Source organism: Mus musculus, chromosome 6 (genome assembly GCF_000001635.26).
Source record: "Mus musculus strain C57BL/6J chromosome 6, GRCm38.p6 C57BL/6J".
In the NCBI taxonomy this organism is placed as follows: Eukaryota; Metazoa; Chordata; class Mammalia; order Rodentia; family Muridae; genus Mus; species Mus musculus.
The window spans coordinates 139,622,701-139,643,590 of NC_000072.6; the positions used below are offsets into that span (position 1 = coordinate 139,622,701).

At 39.0% G+C, this 20,890-nt stretch overlaps 1 protein-coding gene across 1 annotated transcript in view; it reads left to right on the forward strand.

Annotated features, from left to right (window-relative positions):
• Pik3c2g (phosphatidylinositol-4-phosphate 3-kinase catalytic subunit type 2 gamma) overlaps positions 1 to 20,890 on the forward strand; it is a gene marked incomplete in the record, with an annotated part of 355,213 nt that overhangs the window by 8,629 nt on the left and 325,694 nt on the right. Inside the window, 3 exon segments of the mRNA NM_207683.3 lie at positions 3,796 to 3,878; positions 7,018 to 7,175; positions 10,977 to 11,091. Of these exon segments, the coding sequence (NP_997566.2) occupies positions 3,796 to 3,878; positions 7,018 to 7,175; positions 10,977 to 11,091 (356 nt within the window).

Below are 20,890 nucleotides of genomic sequence, written 5' to 3' on the forward strand. Positions count from 1 at the left end.
GTTCTTAAATTAACAACTATTGTAAATGTACATTTAACTATCATTTTCAAGTATGTAGATCATCAAATCTATTAATATATTAGTACAACCCGTTAACATATTAGTGTTGTATATTTATATGTGTGATATATTATAAACGAACACATTTCGATAGATGAAAGTATAAATGGAAGTTTAGCTCGTGGAATCTATCTATCCCTGTCATGTTATGAAAACATACATATATTCCATTACAGCTATAATTTGAGTCACACTATCATGATTTAAAATCTTATTATCTTTAGCAGCAGGGTAAAGTGCCCTTGTACACAGAGGCTTCTAAATTATTTGATTGTCAGGCATAATGCATAAGAGCCTGACAAAAAGTAAGAAATTAAGTAATTACAGTTCAACTGACTCTAATTCTTTCTTTGGTTACTGTATGGCCGTGGGAGTAGCCATAGAATTTCCTGTATCCCATTTGAAGATTATTTTTATGCTTATAGCATCTAGACTCAAATTAAAGTATCTTTTATTTGCCAGATGTAATGGCCATTTCAAAGGTTTACTGGGGAGTGATCTTACTCCTTTGCTCTTTCTGAGCTCTGGCTGGCTGGTTCAACTTAGCTGTTCTGGCTCAGACTCCTTTCCAAGTTGCCTGATTGAAACCGGCCTCTCTTCCAATCTGACTTAATTTCTCTGCTTGACCTTAAATCAACTCTGGTAATATGTTCTAATCTTCTAGCCAGAAGTACATCACAATGAAAAAAAAAAAGTGGGTGGAAGCTAGAGAGATGACATGTAAACATGGGGATTTTAAATCCCCAGCAACCACAATAAAACTAGGTGTTGTGGCATGAGTCAACAATCACAATACTGGAGAGACAGAGCCAAGTAGGTCTTTGGATTTCTAATCATTCAATCTGGCCAAATACGTGAGTTCCAGGTATAATGAATGACTGTTAATAAAGGAAGTAAAGAACTGATTGAATAAGATACCTGACTTCAGTCTCTGGATTGCACACACACACACACACACAAAAGGAAGAAGAAAGAGGGGGGGAGGGAGAGGGGGAGGGAGGGAGAGGGAGGGAGAGGGAGAGGGAGAGAGAGAGAGAGAGAGAGAGAGAGAGAGAGAGAGAGAGAGAGAGATCACTGCAGTTACAGTATACAGGAGGAACCCAAAGATTCTTTATTCATTGAACAACTGGTTATCAAATTGTTAAAAAATACTTTGATATAAAAGTATATTTTGGGAAGTAAAGATAGATTTTTGGAATTCAGAAATTGACTAACTGATCTTATGAAAACCAGTATCAACATAGTAAATCAAAAGATGCGAAGTGTAGAGGAATTTTAATCCAGTAACATGGCTGCTCCAGCAAAGGATCATGTCCAAGGGCCTTCTAGGTGATCGGGTTGGAATACAGATGTGCCTTTAAGCCCAAGAGACAGAGGCAAGCAGGCAGATCTCTGAGTTCAAGGCCAATCTGGTACAGAGCAAGCTTCAGGAAAGATTAGGTCCAGGCATTTTGTTACCGGCCTTTAATTCTCAGGAGACAGGCAAGCAGATCTCTGATTTCTCGTCAGTCAGTGAGTCGGGTTGAGTCAATGAGTCAAGAGGAATTACAATACACTAGAGTTTGAAGCAGTTCAATTCATGTTGCTCAGAGGCAGGTTTTACTGGAACAGTTTTACAGACAGGTTGCAGAGACAAAGCTAGACTCAGGTGAAGACAGAACGGGTCAGAGAATGAGAAGGAGCTAGAAGATTAGAACATAATTACCAGAGTTGATTTAAGGTCAAGCAGAGAAATTCAGATTGGAAGAGAAACCAGTTTCAATCGGGCAACTTGGAAAGGAGTTTTAGCCCGAACAGTTAAGTTGAACCAGCCAGCCAGAATTTAGAAAGAGCTAAAGGAGTAAGATTATTCACCATTAAACCTTTGAAATGGCAATTACATCTGGCAAATAAAAGATACTTTTAAAGGAAGTGCATAATCAAATAGCTACCTCTGCAAGAAGGTCATTGCATAAGCAATGACCTCAAATGACCTCAAATTATCTGAATCAAAACTGAACATATCTTAAGGATATCTAATTCATATCACAACAGTATGATAATCAGTAAATTCACCCTACTGTTATAAATAGCCTTAAAATTAGACAAGATAGATAAACCAGCTGAATTCAAGCATTGGACACCAGACAACACCAGACACAGATTCCCTAAGAGCTGCCAGCATCCTGTTTATGCCTGAAGGGCAGCCCCCAGCAGCTGTGCAGTCCAATGGAGCCCAGACAACAGCACAGCTCCTGAGTTGGTGAGCAAAGCTGGACTGTGAGCTACAGACTCCAAAAGCAGCTTGGACTTGCTGGACATTGTCCTGTCAAAGAGAAAGCTATGCTGTGAGTAGGTTTAGAAATCTCAGGGGATTTACTACATCTTGTCCAAGTGTGGGATTATTAATTTGGAGGCCCATGGGATATTGTTGAAAAATGTTCTCAAATTTAATTGAAAATAACTAATTATAGACTCAAAGAAGCAAAGAATTACAAATCAAAGCAAAGTCCTCCAAATACAGGCCAATGATATTCAGGTATCTAAAATCAGAACGTCAGAAAGGAATTAGGAGGAGTTGGAAAGATTTCAGGCAGTGTGACAACCATCTGAAGAATTGAAACTTCTCATCAGAGAGCTAGGAGTCAGAGACAATGACATCAGAGACAATGGGAACCAGAGGCAGTGGGAACCATAGGCAGTGAAAGCCAGAGATGGTGGGAACCAGAGGCGGTGGGAACTAGAGACAATGAGAGGCAGAGACAGTGAGAGGCAGAAGTAATGGGACACAATGACCTAAAGCCAAACTATTTTATAAATATGTTAACTATAAATATAGTAATATGTCCAAATAATAAACAGGAAAGGACACACTAAAGACATGAAGGCATGATTACTGTCAGAAAAAATATTAATTAGAGAAACAAAGGACCAGGTTGAAAACAAAATAACCAAGGATTTAACTCTCAGCCTGAAATGGAAGATCGCTGTGATCCCAACAGCAGCAAAACTTGATTAAACACAGGATTGCTAGACGTAAAGATGTCATGCGGTAACATTGAGTCAATCTGGAAGAGAGAATAAAGTTCATGTGTGCATATTTGACAATAGAGCTTCTAAACACACAAGGCAAAAGTGAGGTAAACGTGGTTACATATGCACCCTCGATCTGAAAGTCTATTTAATATATTACCAAAATATTAAACATATAGCCACCAAAGCAGTTAGATATAAAACAATGATTTCTTCATACTTCCCAAAAGCTATCAATAATTCAAATGCCAGTCAGGAGTAAGATGGCCTATGGAATCATGGGATAGGTGTGCAATAAATGCCAATGCTCTGTGCTTTTATACAGTGGACTGTGATATGAAGATATATTAAAAAGAAATATCACTTAGTAACAGGAGCCAAAACCGAAAGCATATACGTAAGTAAAATATGATAATAGAAATCTAGACACCAGTACAAAAGAGGGTGGTGGCTTAACCTAACAGAGATGTGGAGAAACTTTTAAAGGAACAGCACTGTTCAATATTTCCCCTGGTTGTTGACAGGACAGATGCATACATTCCTGAAGACTAAAATCATATACTTAAAATCTATATATTTTTCTATATACAAACATTGCTTCAATAGAAATCAAAAAGTTAAAACTAAATGCAAACTGATCTTTAGAAGAAAATCTAATTACACAAACCTATTACTCTTTTTCTCTGCATTGAGCTGTACTAATTTAGCAATTTTTACTTCCAGCCGATTGGTTGTCCCATTGAAATAGTTGAGGTACCCCAAGGGAGTAACAAGAACCTGGCCTCCTTTTGTAACAAAGTAAAAAAGTGAGTATCGCTCTTTTAATAAATATTGAAGTTTCCGTGTTTGATTAAATTTCTCTAGTTTGCAATCCACTCAGTGATTAGTTCTACATGCAAAATGTCAAGTGCCTGAGCTTGTTAATAGAATAAAAAAGAATTCACAAGCTATCATTGATCACCTTGCTGGCTCATTTGTCTTCTTTATGCTCTTAAGTATCTTTCCACTGAAATCTGATTAAAAGATGATAGTTTCTTGGTCAAAACTGACCTTGTTCATTGGTAGTTTGGTTTTTGCGGTATTTGTAACTCATTAATTACATAGCATGTGAGCCTTGAGGTTCAGGCCTAAATTGACCTAGGTTCCCCCTCCCACCTGGAACATTCCGGCCATGTCAGGGCCTCCTCATCAGCTGCCTCTTATCCCAAGTTGAACAAACACATGCTTGCTTCCCAATTGAGAACATTGTTAAGAATGTTCCTGCAATGACCTTGCTCTCCTTGCTAATCTAAAAATTAATATCCGGCTAGGAGGGTGAATACTTTCCTGGTGTTATTACCATTTCTCTAATGGAAACTTTTCTTTTATTTGGAAATTTGATTCATTTCATCCTCTAGAGGTTTTTCACTTGAGCTTTTTTGTCTTAAATATAAGAAACGTGCATTCATTTAAAGGCTTTGGCTTCCTACTAAATGATGAAAGTAGATGAAAGGTCTGGGTCACTGATCAATTTAAAGGGTAGTTCCATTCTCAAAACATCTTCATTTATTCATAATATAGATTCATATTCTAAAATAAAAATAGAATTAGAGATAGTGAAAATCAGAGCTAACCAATCAGTCAGCAACAAACAAGCAAACAAACAAACAAAAACCCTGAAAACCACATTGGAAGAAGTGAAAATATATACCTAGGAAAATACAAAAGAAAATATTCCCAAATCTATCCATATGTTCAAATTTTCATTCATTTCTTGCTAATTTATACAATAAGAAACTGAAAAGGTCCTTTAGATTCTTAAACTACAATGACTGAAGACCCCTTGCGGCTCTTGCAGAGAACCCAAGTTTGGTTTCCATCACCCATGGCTGGTAGTTCACAACCATCGGTCACTCTGTCTCCAGATGATCCGATGCTCTCTTGTGCTTCCGTTTGCACCTCCCCTCACACACATACCCATATATACAAATGCACATACACACATAAATTTAAATTAATAGTAAAAATAAGTCTCCAAAGCTATAATTTAATAATTCCTCCCTGAGAAGTGTCAGGAGTCGCCATCTTAATACGCCACTGAAAGGAGGTCTTTTTAAACTCTGGCAATGCTTTCTTTCTCTATTCTGTAATTTTATAATCTTGGAGGATAGAATCCAGATGCAATGGCATCAGGAAAGCATCTTAAGGGCTTGTGTCAGTGGTTTGTGATTTGTGTTCAAGTTCTTAAAGCACCTTTTCTAAATAATTTATTTTCAGATACTTAAGAGAGCTAAAGCAACCAACCAAATGGTAAGGTTGGTTTAGTAAAAAGAAACCAGAGATTGCCTCATTCGTAAGCGTATGCATACATAATGGTTATCTGTTAATTCTCTGATCTGTTAGGATTCTTTCAGTGCTTGGAATCGTCAATTCAAACCTAAATAAGTAAATAAGAAAATCAATTAAAATATGAATACCAAATTTCACAAGGTATTCTCCCAACCCATGATAAAATAAATTTAAATATCTCCTTGCAATTATTTTTCTGATATTTAAATAAGTTCAGTTAAACATGTTGTTAGTATTCAGTTATGCTCTTATTACTGATATTTCTAATTTCTTGATTTGATGGTTTTGACATAATTTTAAAGTCTCATGTTTAAAAGAAACAGCATGTGATTATAAAGCACAATAAAATTCTATGATGCTCAAAAGAAGTCCTGGTTCCCAGTGGATGCCCCGCAAGGGTTAGGGAAGAATCAATCGTGAGTTTGCACTTTAAATTTAATTTCCCCAAATGCTAGAAGCTGAAATCACTCCTGTACTGAACACTATCTTGTTATGTGTGTGCTAATATCTGAAGCAGAGCGGGGTCAGGAAGTGGATCAAGGCTACACACCTCCATACCTGCCCCCACACTGGTCCATATCTTCCAGATGGGCTCCAAATCCCAAAAGTCTCTCTACCACCATAAAGTGGGATATGATCTGGGTACCAAGTGTTCGAACACATGGCCTTGTGAGACTGTGGAAGATATTTTACATAAACCACTACATAAAGCATCCAAAGCTTACTATTGAACTAAACTATTTTCCGTTTAAGAAGAGTTTAGATGTTGCTATAACCATCACAAAAGATAAGGACAAGATTTTATTGTACCATGGGAAGCATTGTGTATTTGTAAATGTCTTTATAGTATGTTCTATATTGACATAAAACATGGGCCTACAGTAACCAGCCATGAAAATATATAATGATGATAATACTTTGCATGGCTTCAGAGTCTGTAAATTTTTTATGCCTTTTCTCTTTTAGCCTTCACATAAATCCTTTCATGGAGGTGATAATGGCAACTTTTGTATGCACAAAGAGACAAGTCAGATAATCTGCCTCTGGCTCAAATATTCCAAAGTAGAAGCCTGAGGATTAAAAAGCAAAGTTTAACTCTTTAGCAATTCCTTGACTCCTACGTGTCCTCATAATACGATTTTTTTTTTAATTCACAACTTTAAAGACAATAAAGAAACAGGAGCGGTGTTTTTGAATTAGACAGAATCTCAAGCATTAGTTTACTTACTCATATCCAGGGTGCGTTTACAATTTGGGGGAGATTGGGTGTTAGAGGAACATGAGGGAAAACCCAGACATCAGGAGCAAAGTCAGAGAAGCAAGTGATGCGGCTCTGGGTGAGTCCTGTCCTGATGCAGGGAAACAGAGTATTAACTATTTATAATGGGGCATCCCCAGAAGCCTACGAGCTGCCTCTACCCTTGCTCTTGGGGTGATTGTAATGTACACCAAGCGTTCTCAGTTAGTGTTCCCATGTTGCAGACAATGGAGGCTGTCACCTGGTTTTTTGTGTTGTTCCGATGCTGCTGGCCTTCCTTAATGGTGGGTGACATTTCAAAAGAATGATGCAGATCAGTTTCTAAGCTTTTTTTCCCCCCCTTTAAATATACTTTTCAGGATAAGAGAATCGTACCATGCAAGTGACATTAATTCCAATTCTGGGAAGATCTGGGCCATCACCACAGCCTATCCATCTCGGCTCTTCGCTGACACCAAATTCAGAGTAAAAATTTCTATTGATAACTCAGCCCAACTCCTCCTTCTTATGCCACACGGTAAGAAAATGTGCCACAGATCTCGGTGTTCATGGATAGCCTTGAACTCACTAAAAGAACCACCATTCGGCACTGTTTTGCCCTGAAGGAAAGTCAGAGGAAAACAGCCATGAGCTATTAATTGTGGACATCTAAGGGGGAAACATGATCTTCCTTCACAGAGCTCTCCAGAAAAGTCTTTGTTTTCATATTGTGAATAATAGCAGGTGGAATGGGTTGTCTGTGGAATTAAATCAATTTCTAAAATATTCAGGATAAATATGATGAAAGAAAACACTGTTTCCTACCCAGCTGGAACAGGTACTTTGTTCAGGTGTGTGAATAAATCTTGGAAAAGAAAGAGGAGGTCTGTTCCCACCATGAGGAATGTAAAAGCCCCGTACAACCCACACTATCTTAATTATCAGTGCCGTTGACTGACAATGAGTCCTAGGGTCCTAGAAATGTGTACTATGTAATATTTCCTAGACATTTTCTTCACTATCACTGGAAGATACCTTTAAACTTACATAATGTCCTGTATTTGTGCGTATGGTCCTTTACTTTAGAAAGCAATGGTCATTTGTTAAATGTCCAGCTGCAATGGCATAGATTATTACTTAACAAGAGGAAAACATTTCCAGAGGCACAATGGCCTGGGAAATGTTTTCACCTAGTTAATATTTGTAATTATTCCTTTTTCTATTTTGCTCTAGATGAGGCTTTACGTAAATACAGTTAATGACAGACAGACATGGTGTGTTGATATTTCTGTTAAAACCATATGGTTTGGAAACACCTGTTGGCTAAAGCAAGAGAGAAAATATTTTTAAACAATGCTCGCATTCCTTATAGAGTTTAAGAGTAGGAAAGCATCAAAGATGTAGGGATGGATTTATAACACAAATGTTGAAGCTCGCTGTTTCATTATAGCCCTGAGCTGGTCTCTCTCTGGCAGTTATCACTGCCTTGTTCTCTGCTGATTCACTGTCTTGTTTTTCCAAAGCAATAAAGAAATAAAAGCTAAGTTCTCAAGCATACATGCTGTTTGTCCATCAGTGAACAGTCAGCCCATCTCTTATTAGATCCAGCTCCCAATATTTAATAGCAGAATTGTGATTCTCCAGCCAAGGGTCTTGCATTTTGATCTCACCAGCACATTGTCAGATTCCAGTTGCTGAAGTTGCTGGAGAATTAGGAGTCAAAGAATGAGGAGAGTGATACAAAGTAAGAGATGACACAAAATGGATAGAATGATCCTATCACAGGCTAAAACAAAAATTCAGGTATAAAAATCTACATAAAGGAAACCCCGGTATGTGTGTCGACAACATACACTTGAGGAGCTTCATTTGATGATTTTAAGAGTCTAGGATAAAGATGGTGGCTTCAGGTGCAGACCTATAAGGCACCGGTGGCTGGAGCGGTTATTTCACAGAAGCTCGCTCGGCAGACAATTCTCCAAAGCTCCACATTCTGGTGTGCTGTGTGCTTGCAGCTGGAGGAATGCAGAGTCTCAGGTCCAAACCACCCTTGGGACTTTCCTCTACCCTCTTTCTCTCCTGCACTCTCCCCCAACCCCCCAACCATAGAAACTAGGTTTGCTCATCCCAAAGCTCGCTATGGAGTGGGCTATGGAGTCTTGCGTGCACATTAAGAGGATATCCATATCTAAGTAACAATCTGTCATGTTCCAAATAGGACAGCACTTGCAGCCCTGGCAACAGAAAAGCAAAATCCAGGCTGTTAGCATTCTAAGCTCCACCCACACGGCTACCTGGCAACTGCCAGGTATGCTCCGCCCCACAGTTACCTGGCAACAGCCAGGTATGTCCTACTCACTATAAAAGGGGCTGCTTGCCCCCTCCTTGCTCTCTTGCTCTTTCTCTGCTTCCCTTCCCCCATCTCTCTGCATTCCACCCCCCTACTTGTTCATAGCCTGCCTCTCCTCCTCTACTTTTCTCTTCTCCCCTCTCCCCTCCCCTCCCCTCTCCCCTCCCCTCCCCTCTCCCCTCTCCCCTCCCCTCCCCTCCCCTCTCCCCTCCCCTCTCCCTTCCTCTCCCCTCCCCTCCCCTGTCCCCTCCCCTCTCCCCTCCCCTCCCCTTCCCTCCCCTCTCCCCTCCTCTCTCTTTCCCCTCTCTCAGCCTTTCTTTGCCTCTACTACCCTCTCTCCAGGGAAAGGATGCCTTTGCATGGGCCAGCTGAGCCACCCCCTTCCCCCATACCTGACTACACCTCCATAGAACATATCCTCCCCCCGCCCCCCCTTTATCTTTTTATAAACACAACACAAGTGTCTAGCCACCTTCTACCACCAGCTTTCTCTGCTGTTTTCCAGAGTACCTTGCCAGGGATTTTGCCCTCGGTCTTCATTCTTTCAGCATCCCCAAGCTGTGGTATGATGAGATACCTTTGTGACAGGGCAGTGCATGACCATCCGGCATTCCCTTAAGAATGCTACTATTTAGTTTTCAAACCCATCCCTTAATGACATCTTGACCTACCATACATTTTAAATTTGTGTCTCCTTTTTGGTCATAGCGATGCCATTTATGCCACTCTATGTTACCAAGTTTCGGACAAAGTCACTTATATACAAAAGGAAGTAGAAGAAGAAAAAAATCTGACTGTAAAATAAACCAATTAAGCAGACACAGAATTACAGATAAAACTCCATTGGACAATGCAGTTGGCCATTTGAAACTTTCTACTCAAAGCCCTTACAGGCTGAGTGTCTTCAAGAGTCAACTCTATTTGCTTTCAGTGATCAAATTCATCGGCTCACACTAAAACTGTGGGCATGACACGTTTGACTAAATCAGCCACATTAGTTTGTTTTATGCATGTTAACCACATGTCAGGCTCCTAAAGGGCAGAAACTATGGCAATCTAAATTCTTTAATAAAGAAACTGAGCCCCGGAGATTAAAGAACTTGTCATCATAAATTCACTAAAAATGATGAAGTCTGACTTATATCTAGGGATTAGCATAAAGCACTGAGAACCACATGTTTGTGGTGGTAAACTTATCTTAATATCAAGACAATAAGATATATTTTTAAAATATTGTTTTTTTATTTAATTTGTTCTATATTTATTTGTGTGATTCCAAGTGTATGCACTGCATCTTATATATGCAGTGCCTGCTGAGGCCAGAAGGAGCCACCATGGCCCCCTGGAACTAAGGTTACGTTTGCCTATGACGCTCCAGAGAGGGCTAATGAGAACCAAACTCAGGTTCCCTGTTAGACTAGAAAGTGGTCTCTGCCACTGAGCTACCTCTCCAATGCAATCATATCTCTTTTTAGTTATTTTATTTTATTTTATTGATGGGTGTTTTGCCTGCACACATGTCTATGTGCATATCCGTGATGCCCATGGAAGAGAACTCAATCCTGAATCTCCTAGAACTGGAGTTACAAACAGCACTGAACTGTCCTGTGAGCGCTACAAATTGACTGCAGGTCCTCTGGAAGAGCAGGCAGGATATTTGACTGCAGAGCCATCTCCCCAGCATCCCAAGGCTATATTTTGTGTAGAGCCACAAAATAAATCCAATGGTTATGAGAAACGCAACGCCCAGATTTGAATTTTTTCATTCACACAGAACTGAACTTGAAAATGATCACAAGCAGCCTTTATCTAACATAGCCATGAATGTAATAAGTAGACAAACAAATGCGCTGAGCTTTCATTCCCCTTGATGGGGCTAGCTGGCTACAATACTTCATAATGTGATTATCAGGTTTTGTGCTCAGAAGCTTCGCTGGATATTTCATGAGCTCTTTCTCACTCGTATTATTATACACTTTTGTTTTTCAGCTAATTATCTTGTCAAAGACCTAATTGCTGAAATTCTACTTTTATGTGCAAATGAGCCGCTTTCCCCCAAAGAGTATCTTCTAAGTGTATGCGGTTCTGAGGAATTTTTACAGATGTAAGTATCTTATTAAAGTCAATTTTGGTTGCTATAATTTGTCAGTTTTAAGCCGCAAGGCTTTGTTTTGTTGCGTTTTTAAAAGATATTTCACAAACATTACGTTCATTCTGCTTTCGAGTGGCGAGGATGTGTTAGATGTATTAGTGCGAGATGTTTTCCACAGGCTTGGATATTTGAACGCTTGGTCTCCAGCTAATGTTGCAGGCTTATGATGCTTGGGAATCGTCCGGATGTAGTTTCTGATTGGCTGGTACCAATCACGTGGGGGTTGTAGTTCTTCTCACCTCCAGTTCCGGTCTACCTCTGCTCCCTGGTCCACCAGGATGTGAGACTTCACAGCCATGAGCTCCCATGTAAACAAATGGAGTGGACTTACCATGCCTTCCCTGACACGACAGGTGATATTCTCTAAACTCCTCAGCTAAAATAAACCCTTCCCCTGTAAGCCATTGCGGTTCACTGTTTCATTTGGTCAAAGCCATGAGAAAAGTAACTAGTATAGAAACCTCGCCGGGAAAAGAACTCGGAGCCTCACATTCGCTGGGAAAACTATTACTGGTACCCTCAGCCCCATGACATTAAGTCATAACTTACAAATAAATTTTATCCTCTTTGTGGAGATTTGGAAAATTTGTGGATCGCTGGTACTTTTCCATTCAGTATTGTTTTATACTATTGTATGTATTTCTTTATAGATATAATGACCTATGTACTTTTTGTTGTTGTTTTTTGTTGTTTGTTTTTTGTGTGGGTTTTTTTTTTGTTGTTGTTGTTGTTGTTGTTGTTGTTTGTTTTTCGAAACAGGGTTTCTCTGTGTAGCCCTGGCTGTCCTGGAACTCACTTTGTAGACTAGGCTGGCCTTGAACTAAGAAATCCGCCTGCCTCTGCTTTTATGGGTGTGTTTTGCCTTCCTGAATATCTGTGCACCATGTGCATGCAATGCCTATGGAGACCAGAAGAGGGCATCAGATCCCCTGGAACTGGAGTCACAGGTGGTTGTGAGCAGTCCTGAGCATGCTGGGAATTGAACCTGGGTCCTCTGGAAGAGCAGCAGGTGCTCTTTACCACTAAGCCATCTCTCCAGCCCAGCAAAGATATTTTACATAAACTATGACTGGGGTGACAAATCGAATTTATTTATTTAAGAATGGTGATTCCCCAGGGAAAGAGAATTTCAGTTTTAAAACTCTAGACCTATTCATTACCCTACCTGTAATAAAGTTTTCCTTTAGTCTGAAGTATAAATTAATTCTTTTCTTTTGGTCTAGCATACTGTAACCATGTTAATCAAAAATGATTTTTAAAATAAGAATTTTATATTAAGAATTACAGTAATTTCATAAAACAATACATTTTTATTTACATTTATTTTATTTTTATGAATTTTTATTATAAAATTTGAAAATAATAACATACTAAAATCAACTAGACCCAAAGTCTTTACATCTCACAGAACTTCTATAGAGTTAAGCAGCCATTCCAAAGTCGTTGAGCTTCACATTAGATTTTACACTTCCATTATTGAATTTATATTTTTGTATTCATCCAACACACACACACACACACACACACACACACACACATACATACACATACACACATACCCATACACACATACAAACACATACATACACACAACACACACACAGACACATACACACACGTACACACATGAGAAATCTGTGGCAGAGTTAGATCTGGATAAATAATTATCTTTATATCTTCCTTCACAATGCATGTCTGTTAACTGCATTCTTTCTTCCATGCCCCCTAGCATTAACTACCCTGAGCTACTACCTCCCACCAGTCTGGATGACAATCATCAAGAAATCAAACAACAAATGTTAGAGAGGAAGTGGAGAGGATTATTATTCCTTACTCCTTATTCACTGCTGGCGAGAGTGCAAGTTAATGCAGACGTTGTGGAAGGCAGTGTGAAGACTTAAAATACTTCAAAAGAAAATTACCATATGACCCATTAATTTCACTCCTGGGAATATAACTGGAGAATGTCATAGCCTACCACAGACATATATGAACCTCCATGTTTATTATCATCAACTATAGAAATCAATTTAAATCAACCAAATTGTATATCAGCAGATAAATAAATAATGATTTTGTTTTGTGTGTGCACACGCACACACACACACATATATAAAACCTATATATGACTACTATTCAGCACTAAAGAAAAATGTGATCACAAACTCTGCAGGAAAATGTATGGACTTAGAATAAAATGATACATTTAATGACCTTTTAAATAAATAGTGCACTAAAACAACTTAACGTCTGCTATGAATTAAATTTTAAATATTTATTTATATCACAACAAATCTTTTGCTTGATGTTCCTTAGAGACCAGCCTCAAAAATATAAAGCATGTTTAAGAAAAGATGAATAATTCTTTGTAGCAGAATATAAACACTAGAGTGTTTGGCAGTCGTGTTCCTCCTTTTTGTTTGTAAATGATGACAAAATTTACAAACATCTCCTGAGACTAAAAAGATATTTCTTTTGAGAGATCTATTGTAATCATTGTCCTGCCACAAATGCACTTGAAAATATCTTGTAAGTGAATCACAGCCAATGCAATAATCTAATGTACCAAACTGCCTGTGAGTGACTCTTGTAACTGATTGTTTCTTATGTCATGAGTTATAACCAATTATCATATTGTAATCATTGTTGCTTTCCTGCACAAAGCAAATAAATATCCTTTATTTGTTTGAGTCCAACACACTCAGCAACTAGGCAGTTGCCTTTCCCTTAGGCTATGATTGACAGTCAGTATTGGCAGGCTTAAATGATAGGATATCTATATTTAAGCCTGCCAATATTGGTGTGATTAAATTTAGTATGTAGACAATATTACCATTGTTTCTAATATCTAAGGAAACATGAATATTCTGTTTAGATTTTATTTTATTTTATTTTTAGTGGATTAGTATATCGTTTTTCTAAAGGTTTTCTTCAGGAATATAGAAATCTACTCATGACGCTCTCTGGGGAGCTGGAGAAACCGCCCAGTGAGTGAAGCACTTGCTGTGCAGGCATGCGGACCAGAGCTCATACCCTTAGCCCTCATGTAAACTCTCACTGTGGAAATGCAGCCCTGTTACCCCAGTTATAGGAGCAACACCAAGTGGGTCCTGGAGGCCTTCTGGCCAGCAAGTCTATCTGAAATGAATAGCTTCAGGTTAAGTGAGAGGTTCTGTCTCAGAAGTAATGTGGAGAGAGAACGGGAAGACGTGTTAGCATCAAACTCTGTCCCACACATACCTTCAGAATTACAGTGGTAACAACAGTATTCATAGGGAAGTACTAATGTTTTGCCTTGTGTTGGCTAGACATTTATAGCATACCCAGCAGATGGTTATTATAGTGGCCCCTGCTTCATGCATGAGAACATCCTGTCTTTCTTCAAGGTCATACAAAACTATAATAAGTGAACGTTCAAACTGGTATTTGCTTAAACTGCTGTGACTTTTCACTGACAAACACTTGGAGTGGCATACAGAAAAGAAATCAAAATAGTTCTTTTGCTGGGCTATCAAGGAAAGCACACCATTTTACAGGAGTTTGGAAGGGTAGAGACAGAGGGGCAGAGTTGCCCATTACAACAGCGCTAAGATCCACAGGTGGACATGACTAGACAATGAATTAAAATACACATGTGATTCCTACACAACCTCTGCCATCTTCCTGGCCCAGGCATGAATGGAAAACGACTGGCTCCCAATCAAGGCAAATGAAGGAGCAGGAGCAGAAAGTAACACAAAGAAAAACGTCAGTAGCCAACTTCTGTCCAAAGAATAAACACCTGGGCAGGACTCTGTATTGGGTAAAGTCTCCATACCCTCAAAATACATAAAACACACTAATAATTTGTTCTTACAAAATAATTATCAACAGTCAAAATCAAGCTCAAAAATATAGGTAGCAACTGAAATGGACAAGAATATTGAAAGAGTTTAATAAAAAAGATGAAAAACAAATGCCATTTTTTAATAACAAATTGTTCAAATACTGATGATGAAGTTTAGTAAAATCACTGGCATCACCCTGGCCCTGGGCTTTTTGGGGTTGGGAAGTTTTTAATGAGTTCTTCCATTTCCTTGGGGAATAAGGACCTGTTTAGGTAGTTTACCTGCTCTTGATCTAACTTTGGTATGTGGCATCTGTCTAGGAAACCGTTCATTTCATCTAGATTTTCCAGTTTTGTTGAGAGTAGGCTTTGGTAGAAAGATCTGATGATTTTTAAAAATTTCCTCAGTTTCTGTTGTTATGTCTCCTGTTTCATTTCTGATTTTATTTTGGATACTCTCTCTGTGTCCTTTAGCTAATTTGGCTAGGGGCTTATCTATCTTGATTTTCTCAAAGAACCAGCTTTTGGTTTTGTTGATTCTTTGTATTGTTCTGTTTCTATTTGGTTGATTCTGGCCCTGAATTTGACTATTTCCTGTCTTCTACTTCTCTTGGGTGTGTTTGTTTCTTTTTGTTGTAGGGCTTTAAGGTGTGCTGTTAAATTGCTGGTGTAGGATCTCTCATTTCTTCATGAAGGTACTTGGTGCTATGAATCTTCCTTTTAGGACTGCTTTCATTGTGTCCCATAAGTTTGGATATGCTATGTCCTCATTTACATTAAACTCCAGGAAATCTTTAATTTCTTTCTTTATTTCTTCCCTGACCAAGTTTTCATTGAGTAAGAGTTGTTCAGTTTCCATGGGTATGTGAGTTTTCTGTTGTTTTTGTTGTTATTAAAGTCTAGCCTTAGTCTGTGGTGATCTGATAGAATGCATGGGACTATGTCAATCTTCTTGTATGTGTTGAGGCTTGGATTCTATGGTCAGTTTTGGAGAAGGTACCATGAGGTGCTGAGAAGAAGATATATTCTTTTGTTTTAGGGTGAAATGTTCTGTTTATCTGTTAATCCATTTGGTTTATAACCTCAATTAGTTTTACCGTGTCCCTGTTTAGTTTCTGTTTCAGTGACCTGTTCATTGCTGAGAATAGGGTGTTGAAGTCTCCCACTATTATTGTGTGGGGTTCATTGTGTGTTTTGAGCTTTAGTAAAGTTTCTTTTATGAATGTGGTGCCCTTGCATTTGGGACATAGATGTTAAGAATTGAGACTTGGTGGATTTTTTTCTTTGGTGAGTATGAAATGTCCTTCCCCATATCACTGGATAACTTTTGGCTGAAAGTTGATTTTATTATACATTAGGATGGTAACTCCTGCTTGTTTCTTAGGACCATTTTCTGGGAAGAATATTTTCCAGCCTTTTAGTTTGAGGTAGTGTTTGTCTTTCTTGTTGAAGTGGTCTGTCTTTGTTATTGATGTGTGTTTCTTGTATGCAGCAAAATGCTGGATCCTGATTGTGTATCCAGTCTGTAAGCTTATGCCTCAATTTGGAGACACGAAGGATATTACAGTGCTGAGAGGCACTCAATATGTAGTCACCAAATATGATTTTAGGAAAACTGGAAACACCTGGAAGCAGTTTTAGCTGATTTTTTCCAATCAAAAGCCCACATATTTGTCATGCAGAGCAGGATGTTTTGAAATATGTAAACATTATGATGTGTCTAGTTCAAGCTGACACATGCATTATTTCACATAGCTAAGATCTGCTCTCTTGTGGAAAGCGTTGGTTTTAAGAGCTGAAGCACAGAGGAAAAGAGAAAAGACATTAAGAAATCTATACCTAAATGATAACAAGAAGAAGAGGATCGGAAAAGGGAAATTGAGAAAAGTCATAGCGTTAAAGTGGTAGGACAGCTTAGAAACCATGAGGAAAGAGAAAGTCTGAACTACCAATAATGTGCCATTAAATACTGAAAGCGAAGGTGTGCGAGACAATGGTAACTAGGCAGTGAATTTGGTTTGGGGAAGTTACCTGTTGGTGTAAGCAAGAGTAAGGTAAGTACCACTACCATGAGGGAAGCAAGGTTTCAATGGACTGAGAACATAAGCTGGGGGTGGGGGCTGGGGCTCAGCCTGTGGCTGAGAGCACTGGCTGCTTTTGCAGAGGCCCAGGTTCAGTTCCCAGCACCAACAAGCATAACAAGTCACAGCTGTCTATAACTCTCGTGCCAAGGAAACCTGACATGCTCTACTGGCCTCCTTGGACATCACATCCATATACACACTGCCTATAAACACAAGTAAGAAAATGCTCATCTATACTGAAAGAATAATATAAGCTGGAGAATGGAAATGAGCATGCTTTAAAACGCTGTCTCACAAATAAGGGGTTGGGAAAGGTCAGACAACAAGAGACCACTGTGAACATGAGGCAGGAGGAGATGGTAAGATGGAATACAGGAGATGAGGAAGCTGTGGAGTTATGTAGAGGAAATGTCCTCACTATGGAACAACAGCAGAGGCAGCACACAGGAGCAGAAATGCTTGTTCACTTATAGCTGTGAGGATCCCCAGGCTTTGGGGAAACGAAGGCTCCTGCAGACTAGGAAAAGAGTCAAAGAGACAGGAAAAAGAACAACAGTTTAAAAAAAAACCCACTTAATTTCCCTCTAGAACCTTCACATTGCATTACTGTATTTCTAACTGTCATTTACAAGTTTCTGTTTAACCAGCATCAAACAAAGCAACTCCATGATGGGAAACAAGATTATTGCTTTGTGTTGACAGAGGAAGTGTCTTAGAGTTTTTCTGCTGTGAACAGACACCACGACAGAGCCAACTCTCATAAGGACAACATTTAATTGGGGCTGGCTTATAGGTTCAGAGGTTCAGTCCATTATCATCAAGAAATAGCAGTGTCCAGGCAGGCATGGTGTGGGAGCTGCTGAGAGTTCTACATCTTCATCTGAAGGCTTCTAGCTGAATATACACTTCCAAGCAGCTAGAAGTAGGGTCTTAAAGCCTAAACCCACAGCGACACACCTACTCTAACAAGGCTACACATCCTAATAGTGCCAGTCCCTATGCGAAGCATATACAAACAATGACAGCAAGCTACCTTCTGTTGTCAAATTTTCTTATCCCTTTAGAATGGGATTTTCTATAATATGCTGTATTGTAAACTGAGAGTAAATTCAAGAATCATAACAGAAACTTTTTCCCGTTTATCCTAATTCCATAAAAACTTAGTATATAAAATATTCATTAATATTTTATTATGCTTATATAAATAGGGAATAGTGGAATCAGCAAATTGACATCAGAAATGAAGTAGAAATGCAACTGAGAGACAGAACTCACTTGATTCATTCATAAAACATTAAAGTCTTCCGCCAGCTTCCTGCTCCTTGGCCTCCAGTGTGATAACCACGGAGAAGTGTCTCTCCTAACTCACTTCACATGATCTCATCCTGCCTTCTGGCTCCATCAAACTCATCAGCTGTACCCCGCAGTAAAATGTATGAGATTTACTTAGCCTTGGGTGCAGAGGGTTGCATCCAACACCTGGAGGTTGAAGACCTATCCTCTATTGACTGTGTCTATCTTCCTCCTGGGGTGATGACAGCTGGCCCATCCTTTCAACTTGAAATATCTCACACAAGTTTTTTCTCCCAGGCTATTCATAATCAATGAAGAAGAACACTATATTGCATGGTGCTGGCCCTTTGTCCGGAGGCCAACTTCTATGAGTAATGCAAGTTTTTCTTACCATGCATCTATGAACTTTAATTTTTTTCTCTCAAAGATCTTGTGATCTTAATTCCTAATTCATCTTAAAAAATAATTCTTCTTGGCCCCTACTGCGTGAAACAATAAAATTGGCTCTGTTTCAAAGCTTTTGCTGAATAAATCATGACTGTGGGAAAGCACCAGGGCCTCCTATGGAGAAACTGGATGTCTTTTTCTAATTTTATGATTATACTACAGTCAAGTTTATCTTAATTAAAAGAAAACAAACATTGCTTATTGTTTATTTTACTGTTGTCAAGGAATGCTAGAGCCCAAAGATTAAAAATATTTTTGAAGAATAGAAAACAAAATCCTATAGTAACTGGAAACCTGTTTTGAGCAGTACTATGTCTTTAAATTTGAATTAATATGGTGGCATCAATCTCTTCATTCAGCATCAACATCAACTAGATTGATTGGACTTCCCACCAGAGAGGCTCTTTTTATCTCTTTACAGAAAGGATGTATTCATTTTATTTTCATTTTTATTATTACATAAGTATCTCTGTATTTGTGAGTCGATATGAGCATATGAGTGCAGGTCTCTTGAAGGCCAAAAGACAACATCCGGTCCCCTGAAACTGAAGTTAGAGGATTGTGAACCACCATGTGGGTGCTTGGTAGTGAACCTGTGTCTTCTACAAGAGCAGCCGGTGTTGTTAACTGCTGAGCTCTCTCTCCAGCCCCCAAATCCTTTTCTTGAGATAAGAAAATCCTATTTAAAACTGAAATCTCAGTCAGGCCTATTGGCTCACTTGGAGGTGGAGCCTGAAGGATCAGGAGTTGAGGATTACTTTCAACTACATACCAAACTTAAGGCCAGCTCGGGCTACATGATGGCCTGTGTCAAAAAAATAAATTATACCGACTTAGTTAGAATTTTAAACAATCTTGACATCTTTCCCTTTAAAACTACTTTCATCTTGCGTGCGCTCGACTGGCCAGGAAGAACGACGCTGCAACAGGATCCTTCTGCACACGTTTATTGGGAGAGCTTGATTGTAGAGGCGAAAAGACCTCGAGCCCAGAACTAGTGCTGCTTTTATAGGCCTAGGAGGGGCGTGTCTCACACCCGGATTGGTTATGCACTAAGCCTCATTTGCATGTTCCTCATCTGATTGGCTACTCTCTCTCAGTACCTTACAGAACCTCATTATCATACCTCATTTGCATGTCTCACATCTGATTGGTTATACTCTCAGTACCTTACAGAACCTCATTATCATACCTCATTTGCATGTCCCACATCTGATTGGTTATACTCTCAGTACCTTACAGAACCTCATTATCATGCCTGGGCCAGGCAGTGTCTTTGCAAAAAACTTTACTGCATATGTACACATTGGTTGTTTGTCCAATCTTATGCGTGGTGGCCAGCAGTAGTCAGTGCCACTCAGCAATGGCACATGTGGCTTCCCACACTTTCAGGTCATCTTAGATCATTTGTATGAGTTTGGCCATTAAGCATTTGCTTGCAAAGTGTGACTGTCTTGTATTCAAAGCAAGCTTAAAACTGTAGCCTCCAGTAGGGAAAAGACTATGTCACATACAGTTTAAGCTAATATATCATATTAATAGTCAGTAAACTCTGGATTTTAGGTAACCTTGGTGTGTATCTTTTCTTCTCCCCATAAAATTAAGGATTTCATCTAGCAAACAAATGAATTAATTATTTTTTTTTTACCACATGTAGGACTCTGTTACACATTTTGAACTTTGGTTAAATGCCTTAATTCATCAGCTCCCAGGGTATCATAGTGTGCATGGACAGGATCAGGTTATCACTGAGTCCTCCCCTACAGCTGAGAACATATTTTACCCCACCCAGTAGAAGGATCTTGAGTTGCTTTAGTTTCCAGTTCATTCCCAGGGCTTTTTCTAAAATTTAAAGTTAACTGTAGTAGCTCTTCATAACAATTAGCTGACAAAATATAATAACATACAACAGGCTTGCTTTTGATTTTTAGTCAACTCGAATAACACAGGTTGCTTGGAGTTAGTCCCGGGTGCGATGTGTAAGGACCACAGCATACTTCAGCTCAGGGTCTGAAAAAGATTAACAGGGAGAAGCATCATTAACCTACAGATTTGGTAAAGGGAGCCACAAACCCATTGCAGGGCATTAGGAAAAAGACAT